Below are 22,959 nucleotides of genomic sequence, written 5' to 3'. Positions count from 1 at the left end.
AATAATCTATGTTCTTGAAATAATCCTGACGTTTTACGAAACAGTGGCTATTCAATGTGGATTTTATGCAGACGCCATATTTGCTGAAATTTGTAAACAAACGAGAGAAATTTCACCCTCGTGTTTTATTTGATGTCTGGATAAAACATCCATAATGTGAGGTAAAATGTCAGTCTTCCAGTAATATTTCAAAATGGGAAAGTATGTTTGTATTTTTCTGGACAATCGTTTAAAATAATACCGGTTTAGCAACCAAGTCCAAGATTTGAAACCGACTTGAAATTTACCAGTTTAGCACAGTTAGGCCTATCATTTCAAAAACCGACACAGGCCATTAGCGTTGTTGACAATAATTAGATTACCTTTCAGTCAGGAGTTATAGTACGTTGGAACCGTTTCTAAATTGTTTTAAAGTTTTGAAACGACAAGTGCATTATTACCTTGGCAGAGGTTGTGGTCACTTTTATGTTTCAGCTGTTTCATTTTATATTTAGGCCGTACCAAGGCCTACTTCCTTTTGTACCCAGACCAACAACTACTAACATATTACATTTTATATATACATGTAATTACTCCATAGGTGTACATTTGTCTGTCTAACATGAAATCAACTGAAGACAAGTAAAGTAAAAAAAAAATAAAATACAATTATCGGTAGGCCTATTCAATTAAAATAATTGATTATAGATATAATCTAACATATATAACTGGGACCCTACCAGTAGTCATAATGGAACAGTAGTCGTGATTTTGGGAAAAAAATGTGTTGTATCTCATAAAACACTATTTCCACATAACAAAACAACACCATCATAAAGTAACTTAATTCAGACATTCGGAAATTTGGATGCACAGTAGCATATGCACACAATCACCATTACTGTTCTGTCACGAATATTGGTTGGGTCCCAGTAGATAATACATGGTCATTGTCTTAAAACATACATTGTATTTTGGCGAGGGTTGAGAAAGACGAATGGCGAGCCTCTGGTGAGCCACTTTTGTCATTCTGTCCTGAGCCAAAATACGGCTTATATTGTAAGTCACTGACCATGTATTCTTTTTATCCTGCAACATTACGAAAATACATAATGGTTTTTATATTTAGCAGAGATACATTTATTAACATATTTGTATCACAATGTTTAACAAACATGTCCGACTTCTAAACAATGGATTAACCAATAGGATGTCGATGGAATTGGCGCACATGGAAAAAGTATATAACCGTTTCTATTGGTGCTGAATACAGCCAAATATGTATATGTGGTAAGTGTATTCTGACAACAACAATGCTGGTTGCAGGAGAAAATGAAATGTAACTAGAACATTGAAATTCAATTTACTGGACTGGTACGTTCGTACCTCAAACCTTATGTCGGTTTTGAAAGAACCATCACTGTCAAAGCCATGTTTAAAACTTTCGGGTAATATTGGAAAACCAAGTTGCATCACATGACTGACAGCAGCAATACCCGTATGGATCAGACCATTCAGAGTCGTCTCACGTGGCCAATATTGGCAATAATTGTACAGATCGGAAGCTATGGGACGAGTTCGGAGTTTGATTTCTAATGTGTACACGTTGAAAATACTAAATTGTTTAGCAACTTTGCGAAAACAAACTTTACAAAAGTCAGTAAATATCAAAAGTTTAAAACTTGGAGTGGCAGAGAAAAATATGTAGAACACTTTAAACACTTTCTCTATGCTAAAAATACAGCAAGTCAAAGACCATACAACTTTAATCAAATGTACGATAACCTTTTCAGACACTTTGTGGAGCTATCCCCAAATACATTTGGCTGCATGGAGGTACACATGTACTGATACAATGAAGTCTTTCATGAAAAAATTGTAAAAGTTCACCAGAAACACTATATATGAGATATAAATACATGTATATGTAAACTTAAAACTTATACAATTCATATTTCTGTTAACCAAAAGTAATTTTATCACAAATTAAAAACAAAAAAATATGTAACATATTTACACTTTCAAAACTCTGCATCCAGATAATTACATTTATAAAAGATCATTATAGAATTGGTAATTATTTGTAAATTATATACTCATCCAAAACCAATTCTTTAAGCTTTTAATTTTCTGTATTTTTAAGTATTCTTTACATTGTTTCTTTTAAGGATTATAATTTACAATGAGTGAAAAGGAGGTCACTGAGAAGAAGGAAGAGAATGGCTCTAAACACTCCTCGGGTGCTAGAGCTAAGCAGAGCAATGAAGGCAGAGGTAGCAACAAGGTATATGATGATCGAGTGACGGCCAAAGGTGCAAAGTCTAGTACATCTGGAGGAACCCCAAATAAGGGAGGCAAGAATGACAGCAGGAAGTCAGGGTCCAGCGGTCACGACAGGGAGACAAATAGAAATAGAAACAATTCTCAGTATGATCGCAGTGGCTACCGAACCAGTGATCGTGGATCCGATAGAGGGACAGACCGTGATGGTGGTGGCCGAGGAGGAAGAAGTGGAAATAAGGGAGGAGGAGATGGAAGGGAAAAGGGAGGCAATAGCTCCCGAGGGAGTGGCAGGGGCTCATCTGGAGGTTCAAACAGGGATAGAGAACAAACACCAAGGTAATTATATATCACATGCAGTTTGCATTTCATTTTATGGAGTATAAAGGCTATATGTCTTAAATTTTAAGATAAAACTTTGTATAAATCAATTGTCCCACCATGGCCAGTTGACATTAGATTTAGAATATTGATGGCATATATACGCCCATGAAAAAAAGTTCTATGAAAGCTTTTGATTCCCATACTTGCCGACTTTTCAAGATTTTCATGGGGGAGAAAATGCATGAACAACATTTTCCAGTCGAAATACATGTCGCGAATTTAGCATTAAATCAAGGGGAGATAATTAATCCAATTATTAAAGAAAAAGTTTTTGTTTCTTTCTTTTTTTTTATTTAATGCAGTGTATGTGTAAATTAATCATTCCAAAACTGCACCAAAATGTTCTAGCTGTTCCACGTGCAGAGCTCAGTAAGCTAGTGGCTAATTAGTTCAGATCCAGTTAACATTTACACCTTAAGAGTTTGAATTCAATAAGAATGTTGATATTAATATGTGTGTAATATTTCATATTCAGTGGTGAAATTGTTATGATATTAATTATAGGAAATCAGATGTAAGGGACAGAAGAGAAGACAGAGGGGAGAAGGGAGACGGAAGGGACAGGTAAATTCGGTTCTGATTTAAGATGCCATGAGTTTTGGTCATAATTATATCTATTTGTAATATAGTTATATGTTTATTCTATAAAAATAATCAAAGTTTAAGGTTGTGTAGTGTTTAGGTCACCTTTCCCAAATCTATGTCTAAATTTCCCAAATCAGTGAGTTGAAGCGTATTTTGTGTGACGAAACCAAAAAAATCTGGAAATCCCAAGTCTGAACATTGTATTTTAGCATACATTCTTATACTTGTTTCTTAGAGAAGGATAATTGTTTATTTCTACCTTTTCCAAAATTTCCATAAACACAGTTAAAAATTTTCCCAATTTCCTACTTTTATCGCACAAAAATTCCCAATTTTCACCAGGTGGCAATTTCCCAAAATACCCAGGAAAAACACTGGGGGTGAAACTGCAGAAATACCAACCCTGCAAAAAGAAAAGAAAAAAAACAGTTACTTTTCAGTTCTATCACAACTCCCCTTCTAACTGTGTTTTAAGCCAGGCTTAAGCTTATGCTAATTCCCTACACATTAAAACCTGCATATCATTAAATGATTATAATATAAATTCACTACCTGAATATAATGAAGTTTCTGTTCTTTATCATTAGCTGATACTGATTTGACTTCTGATCATTAGAGATCGTAGTGATAAAATTTCCATTAAAAATGGAACTCCACAAAATTAATTATTTCATTGAAATGCTACTTGCTTTATGGATTTTAGATATATTAGTATCTCATCTTTTCATCATGCAGCCAAAAGAAGTCTTCTTCAAAGGATTCTAAGGCTGCTCATATGAGCTCAGCAGCAGATCTAGAGGCTCAGTGGCAGAAAGAGGAAGAAGAAAAAAGAAAGAAAGAAGAAGAAGAGGAAAGAATCAGACTGGAAGAGATCAGAAAGAAAGAAGAGGAAGAAAAAGTAAAAGCATTTGATAATCAAATTGTGAATTTATGGGATTTTGTAAAATATAAGCTAATTTTTTAATGATTCATATTTCAATTTTAGTTTACAGTTTAAAATAATTGGAGGAATTTTAAATGACTACATTCTCATTTTGTTTGTTTTCTCTATACAAATACAAAATGTACCTATGAAATTTTCATGGATCTGGCATTTCCATCTATCCTACTCACTAGAATTATTATGATTAAGTTTCCATGGCCTATTCTGTTTCGATGCATTGAAGTCATGCATAATAATTTATAAGGCACACATACGTACATATAGTTGAAACATTTATGGTCTTATTTATTTACTGCAGAGAAAAGAAGAAGAAGCCCAACGACAAAAAGAAGAGGAAATGGTAAGTTTAACATTAATATTTTGTTACTATAATAAGACAAGATCAGAATGATACAGTGTATGTGCAATGTTTTGTTAAGTAAAATAATTATTTAAAGCTAACATTTTGATTAAACCAAATGGGCTGCGTTGGCCGATGTGGTTAAGATGTCTCGACATTTACCACAAGCCATCCACACTCTGGGTCGCGAATTCAAATCCGAAGTGGGGCAGTTACCCACCTACTGATATATTATGGTTTCAAAATGAATATCAAATAGCTGTTTTGTTATTGCTTTATAAGATAAACAAAGTTTTGAGTTTCTGTGTATTTCTGGATTTGAAATCTTCCTTGTAGAAATGTATCCAGGACTACATAGCAGAATGTAGAGAAAGGACAGAGAGTAAAAAACTTCTGAGGGGAAAAGAATCTGGCAGCAGCAGGTTTGTTGTTATTGAAAACGTCACATAACTTTTACAACAATTGTAATAGCTTCACTAAACTTTCAAATCGATTTGAATGGTAAATATTTTTCGATCCTAAACATTAGTTTTTAACTTGAAATATTTTTTTGAAAAAAAAATGGGAATAAGTCATGTTCCATGCGATGCGTACCCCATTACATTATGTAGTACTAGTATCTCCTGTGATGATGCAAAGTAACTCTTCGTAATCTTCCCACTGTAATGAAATTATGGCAGGATATCATGTTTGTGCGTTGTTATTCCATCATCAATAGAAACACATCATCAATAGAAACAATAGTCCCTAACAAACATTATTAAGTATCATATGGAACGTGAATTAGTCCCTTTCACTGATTGGAAAGTGTGGATTGAGAAGTAAAATCATGTTGACAGGCAGTTGTAGTTTTAATATCTAGAATTCTTCTGAATTCCTGGAATTCAGATATAATCTCAAAGTGTACAAACTTTGGGCTATTTAACAAGGTTCAACTTAAATGATAGTGCAAGTGTTGCTTAAGTATAAACAGTTTAAATAAAAGACTGAAAATTCTTTATATCTTTTAAAAGTCTTAATTTAGTTATTTTTTTGATAGACCAAAGACCAGATGAGAGGTTTTTCACAAAGCTTGATTCCAACTTGAAGAAAAACACTGCTTTTGTCAAGAAATTGGTAAGTAAAGATACAGGCAGTTGTAATTCCCAAGCAATAATTTGAAAGTAAATCTCACTGAACACTGAGTATACTCAGCAGTTACTTAAACAAACTTAAATAGACGGAGTCACTATTCTATTACAACCAATCTAATTAAAATTAAAGTTGTAATTATGCTCCACTAGGATGCTCTACGATATGCTCTTGTAAAAGATGTAACAACTTCCTGTTTCGGGTCACCTCAAAATTGGAACATTTTGAGACATACTCTTAGCTGTTATAATTTCAAGGGAATTAACCATACCAAAGACTTGGTAGTCGACATGCTGACTGTGCTCACTCTATAGATAGCATTTTGGGCATTCTGCTAATGGTAGACAGTAATTGCAAAAATAAAAATAATCATTTTAGCATTTTTTGCTGACCCATTTTATTTTTGTTTAAGAAAGAAAATAAATTTCTAATTTCATTTTTTTATTCTAAATACCTGAGCTATCAAATCTACATGATTCAAGATGGAATTTAAATGCCTAAACATTTGTGTTGTAACACTGAAAAAATAATGGCCTGGTTATGGCCTTGAGGAATAGGGAGGGATATATGGGGAAGAGTATGAAAATATTATGCTCTTTTATTTTTTTCTTAGTTTACTTTTAGCAATTAAAAGCATTTCAAATTTTGCCCTATATACTATTGTAGATATCACTCATATTTTAATAATTTTTAAAGGACAAAAAAGTGACTTTGTTGGGCACTATTAAAGAGTATTCTGCTAAAAACATATCTTTTTTGCTGAAGAAAAAAGAAAGGTTTTAGTAACTTTGCAAAGGTGTTGATACTTAAGATTAGATTGTATTACAAAATCATAAGTATTAGTTAATTTATGTACTATATGGTTGGTGTATGGTATTAATAAGGCTATCTGTCAAATCAGAATAAAGCTGCATGATATACCACTTAGCAGGTAACTTTCATGGATATCATGTTTTGGCATTTTCATGGTACATTTGCAATGTTTGCAATGTTTTGAGGAATTGTTGAACCATATGAAAGATAGATCTGAAGTATTTTAAACCGGTAAAATTTTTGCCTCATCATTTTATTAAAAACTGGGAAAAGATTGACCCAGCTATGTGGTATAGCAAAAATCATTACAGATAATGGTTTTCAATTATTTCAATTTTTGCTAAGAAGTATTTTGTAATATTCATTTCAGAAAAATCTGACAGAATCCCAAAAAGAGATGTTGACAAGAGAGTTCAACGGTCTTAACCTAACAAAATATGTTGGTGAAGTGGTAAGTAAAAAGTATTCCTATTTTGGACTTTAAAATTTATATATTGTTAAGTTTACTTGGGAATCTCTTAATGGATTTGAGATATTATAACTTTAATACCATAAGATGTCTGAGAAAGGCTAATTGTATTGTGGGGGCCGCGGTGGCCGAGTGGTTAAGATGTCCCGACATATTACCACAAGCCCTCCACCTCTGGGATGCGGGTTCGAATCCCATGTGGGGCAGTTGCCAGGTACTGACCGCTGGTCGGTGGTTTTTCTCCGGATACTCCGGCTTTCCTCCACCAACAAACCTGGCACGTCCTTACATGACCCTGGCTGTTAATAGGACGTAAAAATAAACAAACCAAAAAAAAAAAACTAATTGTATTGTATTTAACTTCCAACATGCTGAAAAAGGAAGTTAGACCCCTTTCATATTTTGATTATAAGCTTAAGTATAATCTTCTGCACTCCATATATACTGTACAGTATTACATTGTAAGTAAATGTCTTTTTTTCTTATCAGGCTGCATCCATCACAGAAGCTAAATTGAAGATGTCAGATATTCCATGTGCAGTTCACATCAGTAGCATCATGTTCCAGAGGTACCAGGAATTTCCTGCTGCACTACTGGAAAACATACAGAAGTTTCTTCTTGGGAAGAAAGATGAAAAGGTATGAGGAGAACAATCATATAGACATTATATATATCATGACATTTATACAAAATTTATAGTCATATTTTAAGAAATGTCATAAATTAGTTATACCCAAATGCATGAAAAATCACTTAGTCGTAGTGTGGTTATGATGTTTCAACATATTGCCATAAGTTAATGGTTCTTGTCTGGGAAGTTCAGCTTTCCTCCGCCTCCTACACCTGTCATCCTTATTATGAAAAAACCCATGCTGGCTTTACAACTATAGGACTTACAAACATAACCAAACCATTGTTGTTGTTTTAATAGCAATTGAGTATTATTTTTTTATAAAATTTACAACCTGTATTTAAGTATATATTTTGCCTTTGTTATCATTTTCTTCTATGTACAATAATTGTGAACATTCTAATGTTAACAGATCAGTAATCCAAGTAAATATCGAGTGGACCTTCGATTCTTTGCTGAGTTGGTGTCGGTGGGACTGTTCTCTAAGAAGGAGGGTTTGGTTGTGGTGGGGAAACAGCTTGAACAGCTGGTCAATAATGACCATGAGGAACACAATAATTTGGCCATCCTGTCCAGCTTCTGCAAACACTGTGGGGATGACTACATGGGGCTCATCTCCAGGAAGTACAGGTTAGTTCCTCACCTTCATCTAAGGTCACAGGGGTCAAAAAGCTTATCTTGACCATCATCTTACTTAGGTTATGGAGGTCAAAAAGGTTTTTCTTCAGCTTGACCTTCATTTGAGTCAAAGGCTTACCTTGACCTTCAGCTAAGGTGACAAGGGTCAAAAAGGCTTACCTTGACCTTCATCTAAGGTGACAAGGGTCAAAAAGGCTTACCTTGACCTTCATCTAAGGTGACAAGGGTCAAAAAGGTTTACCTTGACTTCCATTCAAACCCAATAGATCAAAAAGGTTAAATTCATTAATTAAAGGACATTTTACAACCTAAGAGATTCAAAATTTACTCTTGTAGTTAATGTATAGATATATGATCACCAGATAGCATGCGAGTTTTACAGGCCCATCTGGCTCTTATTTCATCGCATGAACAATTAACTTAAAAACAGTTCTATCTCATCCTCCTCGTTTTTTAATTGATAATATTAATTTGTACTTCAGCATCTACTCTTTAGCTTTTTCTGGTTGATCTTAAAATTTCGGTTTTTTTTTTGTTAAAAATTTCTTGATCAAAGTTCAATATGTAAAAGGTTTTTAGGTGTCTGACTTCACACCCTTCATTTTAATTTTTTGTTTTTATTTGATATGAATAGACTGCTTGCCGAAAAGTATTCACTTGAAATACCAGGGAGTCAGGTAAGAAGGATTTTATGGTATACGAGTATAGCTATCTTCTAAATCAGTTAATATTCTTTAATTCTACTTATATTTAGACCTTTACTTATGAAGTTTAAGAGGGATATTTATTTTGTCAATCTGTAATTTCATTATAAAAAAAAAGTAAATGCTTCAAATTGATAGATTGATCTATTGTAGAGTTTTATTGATGATCGTATCCGATTGTTGTCCTACCTATATCCGATGATGATTGTACTATATATCTTATACTCTAGATGCTGCCACCAGAGAAGCAGAAGGCTTGTCGGAATCTCATGAAGGACTACTTTTTGTCTTTGTGTAAACATTTGGTACGAGTGTATAAAGACCTGAAAAACATTGAACGACATAACAGAAGGACTCTTCAGGTATTTCATATATATATATTTAAGGATAGGATCCATTTAATTGATTGGTTCTAGTGGGCTATGTTATTTAAGTTTTGTTATTTATGTTCTTTTGAAAAAACAGAAAAACCTGTCTTAGTGACAACCTCTGTGTAAAGACCACCTGCTAAGTAAGATCACTTTCTGAGGACCCAAATGACCAATATCAACACAATTCGACCTGTGTATAAAGACCATCTGGCTATAAAGATTTAACGTAGTGTCATTTTGTACAATTAGTACTTATTACAGTAACTTTGAGTGATAAATGTATACTACAGCACAAGAATAATTATAGCATTGCCTGATGGGGGTATGACTCTCACGCTTATTTCTTTCACTAGTATAAAAGATGACTTTGAGAGTGAATACCAGGCTTTAGGTATATAAAGGAATGCATATCTGTTATTTTGTCTTTGGATAATATATGTGCGATATTATCTTCTGCAGACAAAGGGAGAGCTGAGCACTGAGAGAAGAGAAAGCTATGAGAATGCATTAGCAACTTATCAAAAGCTTCATGGCAACACTTCTACATATGCTGTAAGTATCATATCCCATAATGTAAAGGAGAAGTCTTTTGTATAAATAATTATCACATTCGACCAATAAGTGCCCAGGGTGCTATAACATTAAATCGGGGATGCTTATTAGGACCAACTTTGCATTACCTTTTCACAAAACTAAGGCATAACTCAATTTGCACAAGAAACCAAATGAATAAACGAGTGTGTAAGCCTCAATTTTTACCTGGAAATCGGGTGTGCTGCTTATACTCTGGTATGCTTTAATATACTCTGGAAAATATTGGATATGGTTTTCATGTTTTCAGTTTGTATTTAATCTAAAGTAAGTGAAATTTAGGCCCCAGAAATAGGGAGGGAATTTATAAGGACCGAGAGACTTAATGATTCGAATACAGTATATGAAGTAAACTCATCAAAGATACTCTGTATAGTTGGTCTAGGTTACATGTGCTTTGTATTATACCTTATGAACAGCTTTTATCTTCCAGGATTAGCCAGCTACATGTTGTGGACAAAAACTAAAGTTCCTACAGAAAAGATACAACCAGTATTCTGCACCTTAAATAACTGGTTAATAGATGTTTGTTATGTACAATATTTTACTGTTATTTTATATTTTAATAGATGTTTGTTATGTACAATATTTCACTGTTATTTCATATTTTAATTTCAACCCTATGTTATATTTGTAGGATTTGTTAGATGAAGACATGCCAGACTTACCAGAGGAAGGTAAGCTTCATATCTGTGATATACTGTAAACTGCAGTGACTTATGCTCACGTTTTTATGCCTAATGTCATTTTCATGCCAATTTTGTTTCGTTATATACCCCGTAGATTATGATGGTTCTTCTGTACCTGCACTCAGAATTTTTGGGTCAGAATTTTTGGGCGACTATTAGTTTTTGTGGATTCAAACAGTCCATGGAAATAAATAAAAAAACCCACAAAAATAAATTGGTCTACAAAGTTGTTTCCTCTGTAATTGGATAATCTCTTTGATTTCTTTTTGTGAATTAAAAATATTTTCAGGGATTTAAGTTTCAAGACACACTGCTCATTATTTACTTTTAAGTTAATGAACAAATTAGGTTAGTAAAGTTTAAGTCTTTGCCGACTTTGTGTATTCTGAAAGAGATTTTGTATAATTTAGATCTGATGAAAGATGAAGAATCTGGATTTGATGTGTTTGACCCTTCAAAGAATGCAGAGGTTTGTGTCAAGTCTTGGTGTTTTGAAAATAATTCTCAAATAACATATACATGTATAGATCAAGAATTTGTAATTTGCTCTTCAGTTAATCAAAATCTTTAAATGAAACCAAAGAACATTGTATTTGTTAAATCTAATTCCCAATGAAACGCTGAAGATATGTAAATTATAATTATTTATTTTGTTATTTCACAATAATTAATTTTTATTTGTTTTCTTACTAAATCCAACTCTCTGATTAGTAGATTTTTTTTCTTCATATATTATGAGATGTCAACATTGGGTATTAAGAAAAAATAATCCATTCAAAAATCAAAAGAATTGTACGTTTAAACGTACTTTATGTATCAAGTACATGTAGTCTGAAAAATTAATTATAAGAATTGATGAAACTATTTTTTAACTTCATAGGGTTATGAAATAATTTTGTAAACTTTTGTGAGAATCCACTATGCAGATTCACACAGTTTGCAAACAAAATTTCTTAAATATTTCATACCCCTATGAAGTTAAAGAATACTAATATCAATGCTTAATTAAGTATGTCATATATATATGTTTTATTAGTTTCAGTATGTTGGTGATAGTACTTTGTTTGAAGATGAGGATGCACGAGCCTTCTACGAATCCCTGCCTGATCTTAGAGCTTTTATACCCGGGGTATGTATAGGAGTCAATGATTATATCTTAGGTTATTGGAAATATTTGTTAAGATGTGATAAATCACAACTTGTCTTATCTTTTCAATTATTTGTATAATGAGTTATCATCAATTCCTACATGACATTGACAGCAATTTTTTATGAGAGATCTTATAAAAACTTGAAATTATTATTAAATATGAATTTTAATATTATTAAATTAAGTATTAAATATCATGAATGATTGAAATTCGCATACCTGGAATACAGGTTTAACTTTTAATCAGAAATTGAAATAACTTTATAAAATAAAAAAAAAATTATAATGTTTTTTGTTAAAGATTTGTTATAAGGAAAGTGAACAGAGTACTGGTAAGGATGAAACCAAAGATGTAGAAACAGGCTTGGAGGAAGGTAAGCCTTTTTTGTAAAAACACTTTTATTAAATATGATTTAGAAAAAAAATAACAAAGAGATTTTAACAAGAATTATTTACATATTTGGCTCATTCGAAATCAATTACACAAGTTTATCACTGAATGTATTACCACTGAAAGGTGGAAACACTCAGGGTTCTGTTTATAGTAAATCAAAAACATCTATTAGATAATTATCGATATCAATTGATAATTCAAACCTGGTTACCTTGAATCCAGTTGGTTTGTGGTAAGACTTCAAATTCGTTGGATGTTTTTGGTTCATTGTGTTTATACAGCCAAGACATTTTGGGGAAAAAACTTAGGTTGAAGGAAGTCTTTGAGTTTCTCTATCTTTCTGTTTTCTTTAATCATATCAGACATGGAAAATTAAAGTTAAAGGAAGTCTTTGAGTTTCTTTCTGTTTTCTTTAATCATATCAGACATGGAGAATTTGAAAGTGGAGGATGTAGAGAGAGAGATGGAGACAGAACAACAGATAGCTGAGGTGGAGAATAAGGAAGCTGAGGAGGAGGCAGCTAAGGGGAAAGATCAGGAGGAGGAGGGGACACACCCTGTAGAGGAGGACTACAGCGCTCTCCATGATCTGGATGGTATGTTCATTGTTTAGAAAATTTCTTGTTTTCATAGTTACCATGGAACCATGATTATAAAGATAACAAACGATATCTATTGCATCATTATTATAGTTATTCCGTTGACTAACCACAAATATTTCTATCCATGAAAAAATTTGAAAGCTCCATACTACGGAGGAAAGTTCCCATGAATATTTCATGTTATACAGAAGACCCGCGGTAATCCAGACACCGATAGTCCAGAAAACACACAATCCGGACGGAAATGTCAGGGAACGGATTTTCGTAACGTTATTTATACTCACTAGTCCAGAAATTTGGATTCAAAATTCGGAAGTCCATTTTGGGAACGAAATGTAATTTCCGTTTATAAATTCCCGCAATGATCTGGACAATTTGTTGTCGCCACGTGCCGAGAAAATCCAAGGCCACCTACAGTCATGTGTAAAATTAACCTACCACTTGACTTTGTGTGTTGTCATAACGACGGCTGCCAGGTCATAGCCACGGGCGTTTACCTGAACACCTTTCACACGGGTACATGCAGTCATGTAACGGTTCATTGGTTTTATATAGGAGATCAAACTTTAGTGTTGTAATTGAGATACGCAATATATCTTTAAACATCCAGTTTGAGCTTGGTTACGGGTACGTATGCTGTAGATACCTTACTGGTTTCACATGCAGAAGGTATCGCTCTGAGTTTCGGATACAATAAAGTGAGATAATACTCACAAAATTAATTAGTATTTTAAATGTATGTGAATCTATTTGAATTCATCGTCTATGGTATAAGATAAAAAGGCTACGGCACATGCCATTTACACGTGTGAGACATTGTGCACGAATTTAGACATGAACGGTCGCATGGTTGTTACACAGGCCTGTACATCAAAAAGCAAAGAAAAATATGTTTATTTAATATTCTTAAGGTAATAACACTAATAAAACATAACAAACAAAGTATTTATTATAATACATGTATATTACATAAAGGCCTATTATCGATTACAAAGTCAAGGGGAGTAACTTGTATGTGACAATTCAATCGACTAAGAACATGGAATTCGGCAGTCCGGAAAACTCGTAATCCAGATGGTTTAGGCTGGAAACGAAGGTGTCCGGATTATCGAGGGTCCACTGTACAGTAATATACATTATCAGCAGCGGAGGGGGTAATATATACAGAAATGTAGGGGGATGGGTCTGAATAAAGTTTTTCATCATTACAAATTTGGAAAACTAAATGAAAAAAATGTAAAAATGCATGAGATGCTTAAAATGGTGTGGATAAATGTTGAACACATTCATTGACTGTAGATGGAAAAGAAACTCGCACAGAAATAATATATCAGTAGAATATGACGATTCACGTACCATTATTTATGTGAAACCTATTTCTAACACCAATATCACGGTTCATTTTCTGTGTCTTTGTACAGTTGATGACGATAACGACACCGGTAATCTGATGAAGGTTCAACTAGATGCTTACCTCCTGTCACTCCCTAACTGTGTCAACAGGGATCTGCTGGACAAGGTCAGTCATCAAACATACACAGCCAAACCTGTCTATAAACACCACCCAAGGGACAGAGAGAAAATCGTCTCTATAATTAGGTGGTCTTTATACACAGGTTGGAACTAATCATTCGGGACCCTAGAAAATTGTCTTACACAGAAGTGGTTGTTGCAAAGCAGGTTTTGCGATATTTGTGCTGTACAATACAAAATCAGTCACCATATGTAGTTAACATGATTGTATTCAGATAATATTGTACACGTGTTTTCATTACTTCTCTACACCAGATTAGAAACACATTTGGTTACCATTTGAATGAAAATATAAAAACGGAAAGAAAAAAAAAAGATTTAGACCTGTCATTAAACTGAAAGATATTATAAACGTTTGTATTCTACATAGCTATAATCATACAGGCTACAATCATACACAAAAAGGTACTGATATGAAGGTACATTATATAATTATTATTGATTACTTTGGATGCTCCCACAAGTTCATATTATTACTGTAAAATTAAAGAGGCTCCACCGCTGACAAATGGTATTTTTTTCACTAGAGCATCTATCAAAAACAGGAGCAGACGATTTAGTATTGCATCAGTTACAAAAGTTACTTACTTTACACCATTGAAAAGTTTAAGCCTCTAAATTAACTTCAAGTTGAAGATAGAAAAAATAATTAATTGCATCCCGAAAAAATTCCTTGGCACTATATCGTATATAGAATGAAGTAATGATTGCGCATGCACCAAAGGCGAAATAAATTATTTTATGTATTTTTTTGTGTTAATTATACACGATTAAACACCAATTATTATTCAAATGATAAATATCAATTATGCTCTGTCGGCGGTGGAGCATCTTTAAGTTATTTTCGCAGCTACTAAATTTCGTGATTACTATTTCAAAACAAGTTTGTGAAGATTTACCGTTCACAGATTTAAGATTTTGATTGAATTTCCAATCAATATCAATAATGTAGATGTTATATCACAAACATAAATCGCACACGAAAGAATGTTGGTTAACAGTAACCAAATGTATGTGTATGTTTCAGGCTAGTATAGAGTTCTGTATGAATTTCAACAACAAAGCCAACAGGAAGAAGTTAGTGAAAGCATTATTTACTGTACACAGAACCAGGTAAGGTTATCATCTCTGGATTACTCGCAAAGTACAATCTTGTAATAAGATTCACATTCTTGGTTTTTCACCTTGAATTTCAAGGATGTAAAAAAAAAACATATTTAAAGTCTCAAAACAAATTATATTTATAAAAATGATATTTAAGCTTTGCCTTAAATTGCAAGTTGTTAATCAATTTTGATTTTTTGGAATTGAATATTAAATATACCTGATGTTACTTTACAGGTATGATTTGCTGCCATTTTACTCTCGGATGGTTGGCACTCTCTACCCATGTATGCCTGATGTGGCTAACGACCTTGTACAGCTTCTCAAAGGAGACTTTAAATGGCATGTAAGTATACACTTAAACATAGCAGGGTGTTAGACCAACGATTGTTCACTTAGCCTTGTATTTCATAATAAACTGCTTATAAATGAGTACATCTATATTAGGATATTTGAAATGTGTGATAAAGAGTATGAGTTTAAATAATTCAATGCAATTATTATGTTTATGCTTCATATCACATGTAGGAAATATTATAAAAACACACTTTCTGAAATAATCGATATTCATTTAATAATTTTAGCAGAATTTTTTCCATCTTTGAAATTATTTGGTGACATCTTAAAACCTCAATATAATGATGTTGTACAATACAGTTATCACATGACTTTTTAGCCTAATCACACATGTTTTACATACCTTATATGGGAAGCTATAATTGATTTGTAATTTGGCCATTTTTACAGGTTAGGAAAAAGGATCAGATCAACATTGAATCCAAGTTAAAAACTGTTAGATTTATTGGTAAGTACAGGAAACTTTTATGCTAGCAACTATTGATATGTTTCTGAATCAAAGATTACTAGTACATGTATTGGAATCTTACTTTAAGTTTTAGTACAATGTATACATATTCCTGAAAGTACTTTACTCATCGTCAAGGGGAAAGGGGCCATTTATTAAAAAAATAAAGATATTTTGGTATAATTATGAATAAATCTATATGGTTGAATATTGCTAGTTATTGAGTGTTACCAATGTAACATGTATACCCTAACATGGTCGATTTTTTTTATTGTTTTATAAGCACAGAGATATTATGTAAATATGTTCTGTATTGTGTTTCAGGAGAGCTAGTCAAATTCAAGTTATATCCCAAATCAGAGGCACTGCATTGTATAAAGGTTAGCTATTTTATTGCTCCACTGTTACTTTGCTGTATGTTTTCTTACAACACAAAGGATTTGTATACAGCAAACCACTTTATTTTTCGTGTGTACAATATTTTGTATCTTCGTTGTTTTCAATCTGATTGAAATAAACTGTTTGATATTCCGCTATGTAGCACGAAGTTAGTGGATTATCAAACAGCTGATTTTAACCAGATTGCGTTGTTTTCAACATATTTGCAAATGCATAAGTTTGTTGTCCAGGGATCTTACTGACAATTGTGTGTTCATATTGATTTTATTTTATTATATATACTTTTGAATTGTGTGAAATTAAACAGAAATTTGTGTATTGCATAAGTAATGTGGTTTACTTTTAGCTTTGTATAACTCCAAGTGGTTTCTGGTCAGAATTTAGTTTAATATTTTGAAGCATGTCGGGATTTTATGACAGGAGTGCACTAAGACTGGACTGGGCCAGTTATCAAGAACTAAGGAAAAATTATTGTACAGAATGTCATCTAAAGATTAGAGAGCCCTGCAGTCAGCCATATTGAATGATACCTATAAATGTGTTTATTTGCCGATTTCGGAGATAATGTACTGTCAAGCTTTAGCCGTTAGTTTTGGAGAAGGGACCCTTTTATACCTTGAAATTTTGTGTTTTGCAGTCTCTGATGTTTGACTTTACCCATCACAACATTGAAATGGCCTGCTCCCTCCTTGAGACGTGTGGCAGGTTCCTCTACAGATCTCAAGACTCTCATCACAGGACCAAGATTTATCTGGTGTGTAGGCAATCTATCATTATTCTCTTAATTACACAGCTATTAATGTTAAATGAACTTGAAGAATTCTGATTCATGTAAAGTATTTTCTGTCCTCAATTCCTAGTTTATCTTAGCTATAAATAATCTGTTTGTGGTAATCATATTTTAGTGCTTGACATTTTCTGTGAAAATATGATTGCACTTACATTATGACTATAAAATCCAATTTACCACCGACACAACATTTAGAGTATTACTATCATTACGAACGTGTGAATCCATACATAGCTGTGCTAACCTGTTCAAAAGCAATTTTGTGCTTAAGATTGTTTCAAAAGAAGTCTACTGTTAATTTTCCCAATCATTCCTGTCGGGAAAACATCTCACCAATGTCATGTCATGTAAAAAAAAATGAACACGTAGACTAGTATTTTTTTTATTACTGTTTGACATGTATAGCATGGTGATAGTACTCATCAAGACTAGAAATTCAATAATTTAAGATTTATAAATTGTGATAAGCAGTTTCCTAATTTTGGGGTTGGCATTCTCATATATTGTTCGTGTTTCCTTTAGAATTGTGATATGTTCAGCTGTTGTTTCTGTCATTACCCAAATTTTACTGAATCAAAAAATGGGTAATATGGTGCGACTCAGTATTCTATTTAGTCTTCATTTCAGATTTGATATTTGACCTCTATCTTTGACTTTTACAGGACGTGATGATGAGGAAAAAGGCAGCTCTTCACTTAGACAGCCGGTACACAACGATGATAGAGAATGCCTTCTACTACAGTAATCCTCCAGACGTCCCCCAGACTACACGGAAGATCCGACCACCTCTCCACGAGTATATCAGGAAACTTCTGTACAAGGACCTCTCCAAGGTCACCACAGAAAAGGTCAGCATCATAACCTGGCATTTAGAAGGATATGTTTGACATCTCAATCAGCGGCTTAAATGAAATAAAGAGTCATTGGTCTTTTAAAGTTGTCATGGTCGTAAGCTGCTATATATTGGCTGCATTGATTGAAAAGATTAAATTTTCCACTTCTGAATCAATGTCTTACAGACAACTTTGTTTTTTGTCATCATCATATCAGTTATCGTTTTGTGTTGAAAAATATTAAAAATTTGGTATTTTAATCATCATATCTATATGTATAGTCTAATGATATACTCTTGGAAACACATTTAAAACTCCTCCTAATGCAATACTGCATGTTATTAGATGAATCGCCTATAATTCCGCATCTGGCAGCAACATTACATGTATAATTATTTTTTATTTGTTTTCATACTAACTCCAACTTTCTGATTAGCAAGTTCTTTTTCTTCATATACTATGAAAAAAAAATTTGAGAATGGCGCGAAAACTCTATGTTATCATGATGTCACAATAGAGGCATGATCGATGTTGCGTATTCATTTAGAAAAATAATCCATTTGAAAGCCAATGGAATCGTATGTTTAAATGTGTTTTATGTTATGAAGTAGTCTGGAAAAAATAATTATAAATAAATTTTGTTTGCAAACTTTTGTGAGAATTTGCTACGCAGATTCACACAGTTTGCAAACAAAATTTCTTTCATACCATGATGAAGTTAAAAAATACTGACATCAATGCTTAAATGAATCTTTGTGGTAGATTGTTAGAAACCTTAACAACTAATCCATCACCACCTATAGTGTTTATTGTACTAACTGTTTTATTTATAATAAAAATGAAATTCTTTTGATATGTGTTTGTCCTTTGACAGGTCCTGAGACAAATGAGGAAATTGAATTGGGATGATCATGAGGTAGGGATACATGTTTATTCAGTTTGTTATTGAATTCTTTATACTGACTATATAGTCCTATATTGTATCAACTTCTTAGATATAATTAATAAAAAATTGTCTGGTTTAACAGATTGCGTTTTATGCCACCAAGTCACTGATAGCAGTATGGAATGTGCGTTACAACTCTATACACTGTGCAGCCAACCTCCTAGCTGGTCTAGCTCCTTACCATGTAAGTCTAATTAGGTCTTCACAAACCAAATTTAGTATCTACCAGTTTTGTCATACACATCTTTAACTTCATAATATGCATGTTACGTAAGGAAATACATATACTTGGGTATGTGACCAAACGTTATACACTTATTAATATGGATAAAAAAAACAGGTTTGTTTTGGATTGTAGTCATACTCAATAAGACCTGAAGTTAAAACCATTGAATAGCAATTAAAAGTATGAGTTTGAATTTATTTCATTGCCGATCTATGATGTGTTCAAAGCAAGACATTTCAATATGATTTGTTCGTACTAGCTTTTGACGTGTTACTGTATTTTCTGTCATTCCATAAATGCTCTCTATAATTGAAAGGCTTGCTATCATGTATAAATCTCTTATGTAGAATGATCTGATACTTATTTCATACCTTAACAGGAACATGTGGCTATACAGGTTGTGGATGGAGTGCTGGAGGATATCAGAATAGGAATGGAGGTAATTACATCTACACAGGGTATCGGAGAATGATTTATTCGCTAGAAATAATGAACTTATGTCAGTCTATGTTCCCAGATAAAGCCTTTTATGGTTTTTGTGTATGTATATTGTATATTGTATATTGTTAGCTACTGTTTATTACCGATTTATTTATGCAGGGACTTCATTTTGGTCTGCACGAATAACAACTTTTTCACAAAGATATAATTTCACGATCAAGAGTTGACTTAGGTTCAACTTCATCCCCCATTGAATCATTCTCATGAGAATTTTATTTGGTTATTTCTTATCGAGTGCTATGCTAAATACACAAAATTGAATTGCACACACACAAAAGTTGGTTAACCGTATGTGAATAGCTAGGCTATGATACCTGGTAAGTTTATGGGAACACGTGTAACTATAATTGTAATTGATGTTGATTGCTTTCCAGGTGAACCACCCCAAGTATAACCAGCGACGTGTCAGTTGTGCCAAGTTCCTTGGAGAGCTGTATAACTATAGAATGGTGGAGTCTACTGTCATCTTCAAAACCCTCTACTCTTTCATCACGTTTGGAGTGTCATTTGGTGGTTAGTATTCTGTCATAATCCTCTATCATGTATAAGTCACTTTCAAAACCCTCTTCTTCTTCAACTTTGATACTGAAAATTGGTAGTTATTAGTTGAACTCTCCTTCATTAAGATTGGGGCGATCTTTGGTGGTAAGCTGACTGTTGATCAAAATCCTTTTCTCTCATATCACATTGGAATTGTAAATTGACAGTCATTTTCAAAACACTCCAGCGTAATCTTTCATTACGTTTGGTGACAAGTCACAATATTTACTTTTTGGTCAAATATGGTTATGTTTGCTTTGGTCTAAATTTTGCATAGGACTGTTTTCTGATCCACATAACAACATGAATAAGATACGATATACAAACAAAGAAATTTTCATATTTAAGCGCAGGAATTTAAACTTTTTTTCTCATATTGATTTTTGGAAATAGGATTTCATACCACACCATAAAAGAAAATGGAAGAAAAAACATATGTTTCTGTGCTCGTTTTTGAGCTATTATTTGTCACTCAAAGATACCTAGTTAACAAAATATTGGATTTTATGGGAATTGTGCCGTTTTGACCATATACACAAGAGATTAAAGCCATAATTTCCTAATGAGGTGTTTGATATGTATGGATGTTTGTAGAATTTATTTTCCAGTGATCTTCTTTAAATATATACCAGTTTTGATTAATAAGACTAATATTTTTCCCAGAATAACAACATATGCTACACCTAACACTACAAAATGCTATTTTTTTTTAACCCTTTATAGAAAATGTTCAAATTTTTAGGTCACCTGAGAAAGTCTCACAAATCATATCGTACACCTAACCCTTTTGCAGAAACCTTCTTAGGCATAAGGCAATCAAAATATAGTGTCATTCTATTGGTCACCCCCACCCCCCAAGGGGGCTGTGGGAGGGCAGGTGGCCCCAAAAGAGGGTATAGAATTGATAATAATTTTATCAAAAAATCTTTCTTCTCAAAACACTCACAGCAGTAAGATGGACTATAAACAAATACACATTCTTCGATACGAAAACAGGAAAGGGTCTTGAAAGTCCTCTAAACACAATGTAGGAATTGATCACGACCCCCTGGGGTCTCTAGATTCATTTCCTGCCAGGTTATTTGGTTAAAGTTTACTATAGTTTAAGGAATTGGGGAAAGACACATTAATAAGCCGCCTTATAAATGATCCCATGTATTGTAAAAGGGATAATCGAGATACAAAATTTATTGTCAGAATAATCAGTTTGAGATGGCCGATATATTCCTAAAAACTAATTTTTCACTGACTGGAGTCCGACCCCAGGGGTCCCATTGGGGCGGAGGATCCAAAGGGGTACAAAAAAAATCCATATTACTGTTCACCGGCTAAAACTTTTCAGAAAAACTTCATCAGAATGCATAATGGAAATCCAGGTAGAAACACAATACAAGCCTTAAATAAACTACCGTTACAACCAAAATAAACTTGAATCTAGTCTAAAAGACCAACACAAATCAAAATCCCACCGTAACACCCAAAAAAAAGACTCGCCGCAGCCCTGGACAACACAATACCTACAAGGGTGTACTAAATTCACCCCCCGCAAGATAAATAAAAAAGACCAAGAGAGTACCACAGACGATATTGCCTCCTATGGGAGGGGGTCGAAGTAATACACAATACGATATATACACATAGGGGATAAAACACAATTTTATGAACATAATTTTTGCCTTATGTAATTCATGAGAAAATTAGTCAAAAACTGGGTTTAGAATTAAAACATTAGCCTGGAGATACGCATTTTAACATCATATCAATATTGTTCATGGCTGACCCCCAGGGGCCAGAGGGGCGGAGCCAAAAGGGGTCAAAGTGGTAATTTCAAAAATCTTCTTTTTGAATTCACAGATTTGATGGACCCAGATACTCTTGATAGATTGGAAGGTCTTAAGGCCCTTTACAAAAAATTGTGAATTTCATGGTCCTGGGATATCAGATTTTCCCCTGGGGAGGGGGTCAAATTTACTATAGTTTATAAAGGAAAAACACATTTAGGAACATTATTTGCTTAGTTTTCATAGGAAATTAGTCAATCTGGGTTAGAATTATTAGCCTGAGATAGCATTTTAACATCATATTCATATTGGTCTTGGCCGACCCCCAGGGACGAGAGGGGCGGGGCCAAAAGGGGTCAAAATGGATAACATTTCAAAAATCTTTCTTCTGAATTCACATAATCTTCATAGATTAAAAAGTCAAATTTATAAAATCACTGACTGACTTCAAGGGCCTGATGGGTCAATATATAGTGTTTATATGCATGTCTTTGTTTCATTCTGTATCTGAAATCAGGTGACCGTTAAGGCCCATGGGCCTCTTGTTTTTAATATTTTGCATATCAACAGGGAAAAGGTTGTTCTTTCTAAATCAGGCAGAAAAATGGGGGGTTCATGTGCTTACTGTTTTGCCCCATTTGAATATTTGTTATTTTTCAGTATTCCAGAGTAAAAAATAAAAGTGCTCAAATTAACATTAAATGTAAAAATAAAGTGACAAAAGTGTATCATTTCACACATTAATGCTCAATATTTTCATTATCACGAACCTAGTAAAGATTTACAGCAAAAATTAGCTCGATAC

At 33.3% G+C, this 22,959-nt stretch overlaps 1 protein-coding gene across 1 annotated transcript in view; it reads left to right on the top strand.

Annotated features, from left to right (window-relative positions):
* Nucleotides 1–49: 49 nt before the first annotated feature.
* Nucleotides 50–22,959, top strand: part of LOC138336100 (regulator of nonsense transcripts 2-like) — a 37,993-nt gene continuing 15,083 nt past the window's right edge. The window contains 30 exon segments of the mRNA XM_069285400.1: nucleotides 50–161; nucleotides 2,148–2,598; nucleotides 3,148–3,207; nucleotides 3,964–4,126; nucleotides 4,470–4,511; nucleotides 4,848–4,910; nucleotides 4,912–4,933; nucleotides 5,551–5,627; nucleotides 6,826–6,906; nucleotides 7,414–7,563; nucleotides 7,969–8,186; nucleotides 8,830–8,872; nucleotides 9,130–9,261; nucleotides 9,730–9,822; nucleotides 10,499–10,538; nucleotides 10,961–11,019; nucleotides 11,587–11,679; nucleotides 12,002–12,074; nucleotides 12,520–12,690; nucleotides 14,118–14,215; nucleotides 15,257–15,342; nucleotides 15,571–15,679; nucleotides 16,081–16,138; nucleotides 16,463–16,518; nucleotides 17,175–17,291; nucleotides 17,990–18,175; nucleotides 19,035–19,076; nucleotides 19,189–19,290; nucleotides 19,712–19,771; nucleotides 20,208–20,346. Coding sequence (XP_069141501.1) covers nucleotides 2,162–2,598; nucleotides 3,148–3,207; nucleotides 3,964–4,126; nucleotides 4,470–4,511; nucleotides 4,848–4,910; nucleotides 4,912–4,933; nucleotides 5,551–5,627; nucleotides 6,826–6,906; nucleotides 7,414–7,563; nucleotides 7,969–8,186; nucleotides 8,830–8,872; nucleotides 9,130–9,261; nucleotides 9,730–9,822; nucleotides 10,499–10,538; nucleotides 10,961–11,019; nucleotides 11,587–11,679; nucleotides 12,002–12,074; nucleotides 12,520–12,690; nucleotides 14,118–14,215; nucleotides 15,257–15,342; nucleotides 15,571–15,679; nucleotides 16,081–16,138; nucleotides 16,463–16,518; nucleotides 17,175–17,291; nucleotides 17,990–18,175; nucleotides 19,035–19,076; nucleotides 19,189–19,290; nucleotides 19,712–19,771; nucleotides 20,208–20,346 — 3,070 coding nt within the window. The 5' untranslated portion in view covers nucleotides 50–161; nucleotides 2,148–2,161.

Source organism: Argopecten irradians, chromosome 12 (genome assembly GCF_041381155.1).
Source record: "Argopecten irradians isolate NY chromosome 12, Ai_NY, whole genome shotgun sequence".
Taxonomy (NCBI): Eukaryota; Metazoa; Mollusca; class Bivalvia; order Pectinida; family Pectinidae; genus Argopecten; species Argopecten irradians.
Note: the sequence above shows the minus strand (reverse complement) of the source record. Positions and strands in the feature narration are given on the sequence as shown.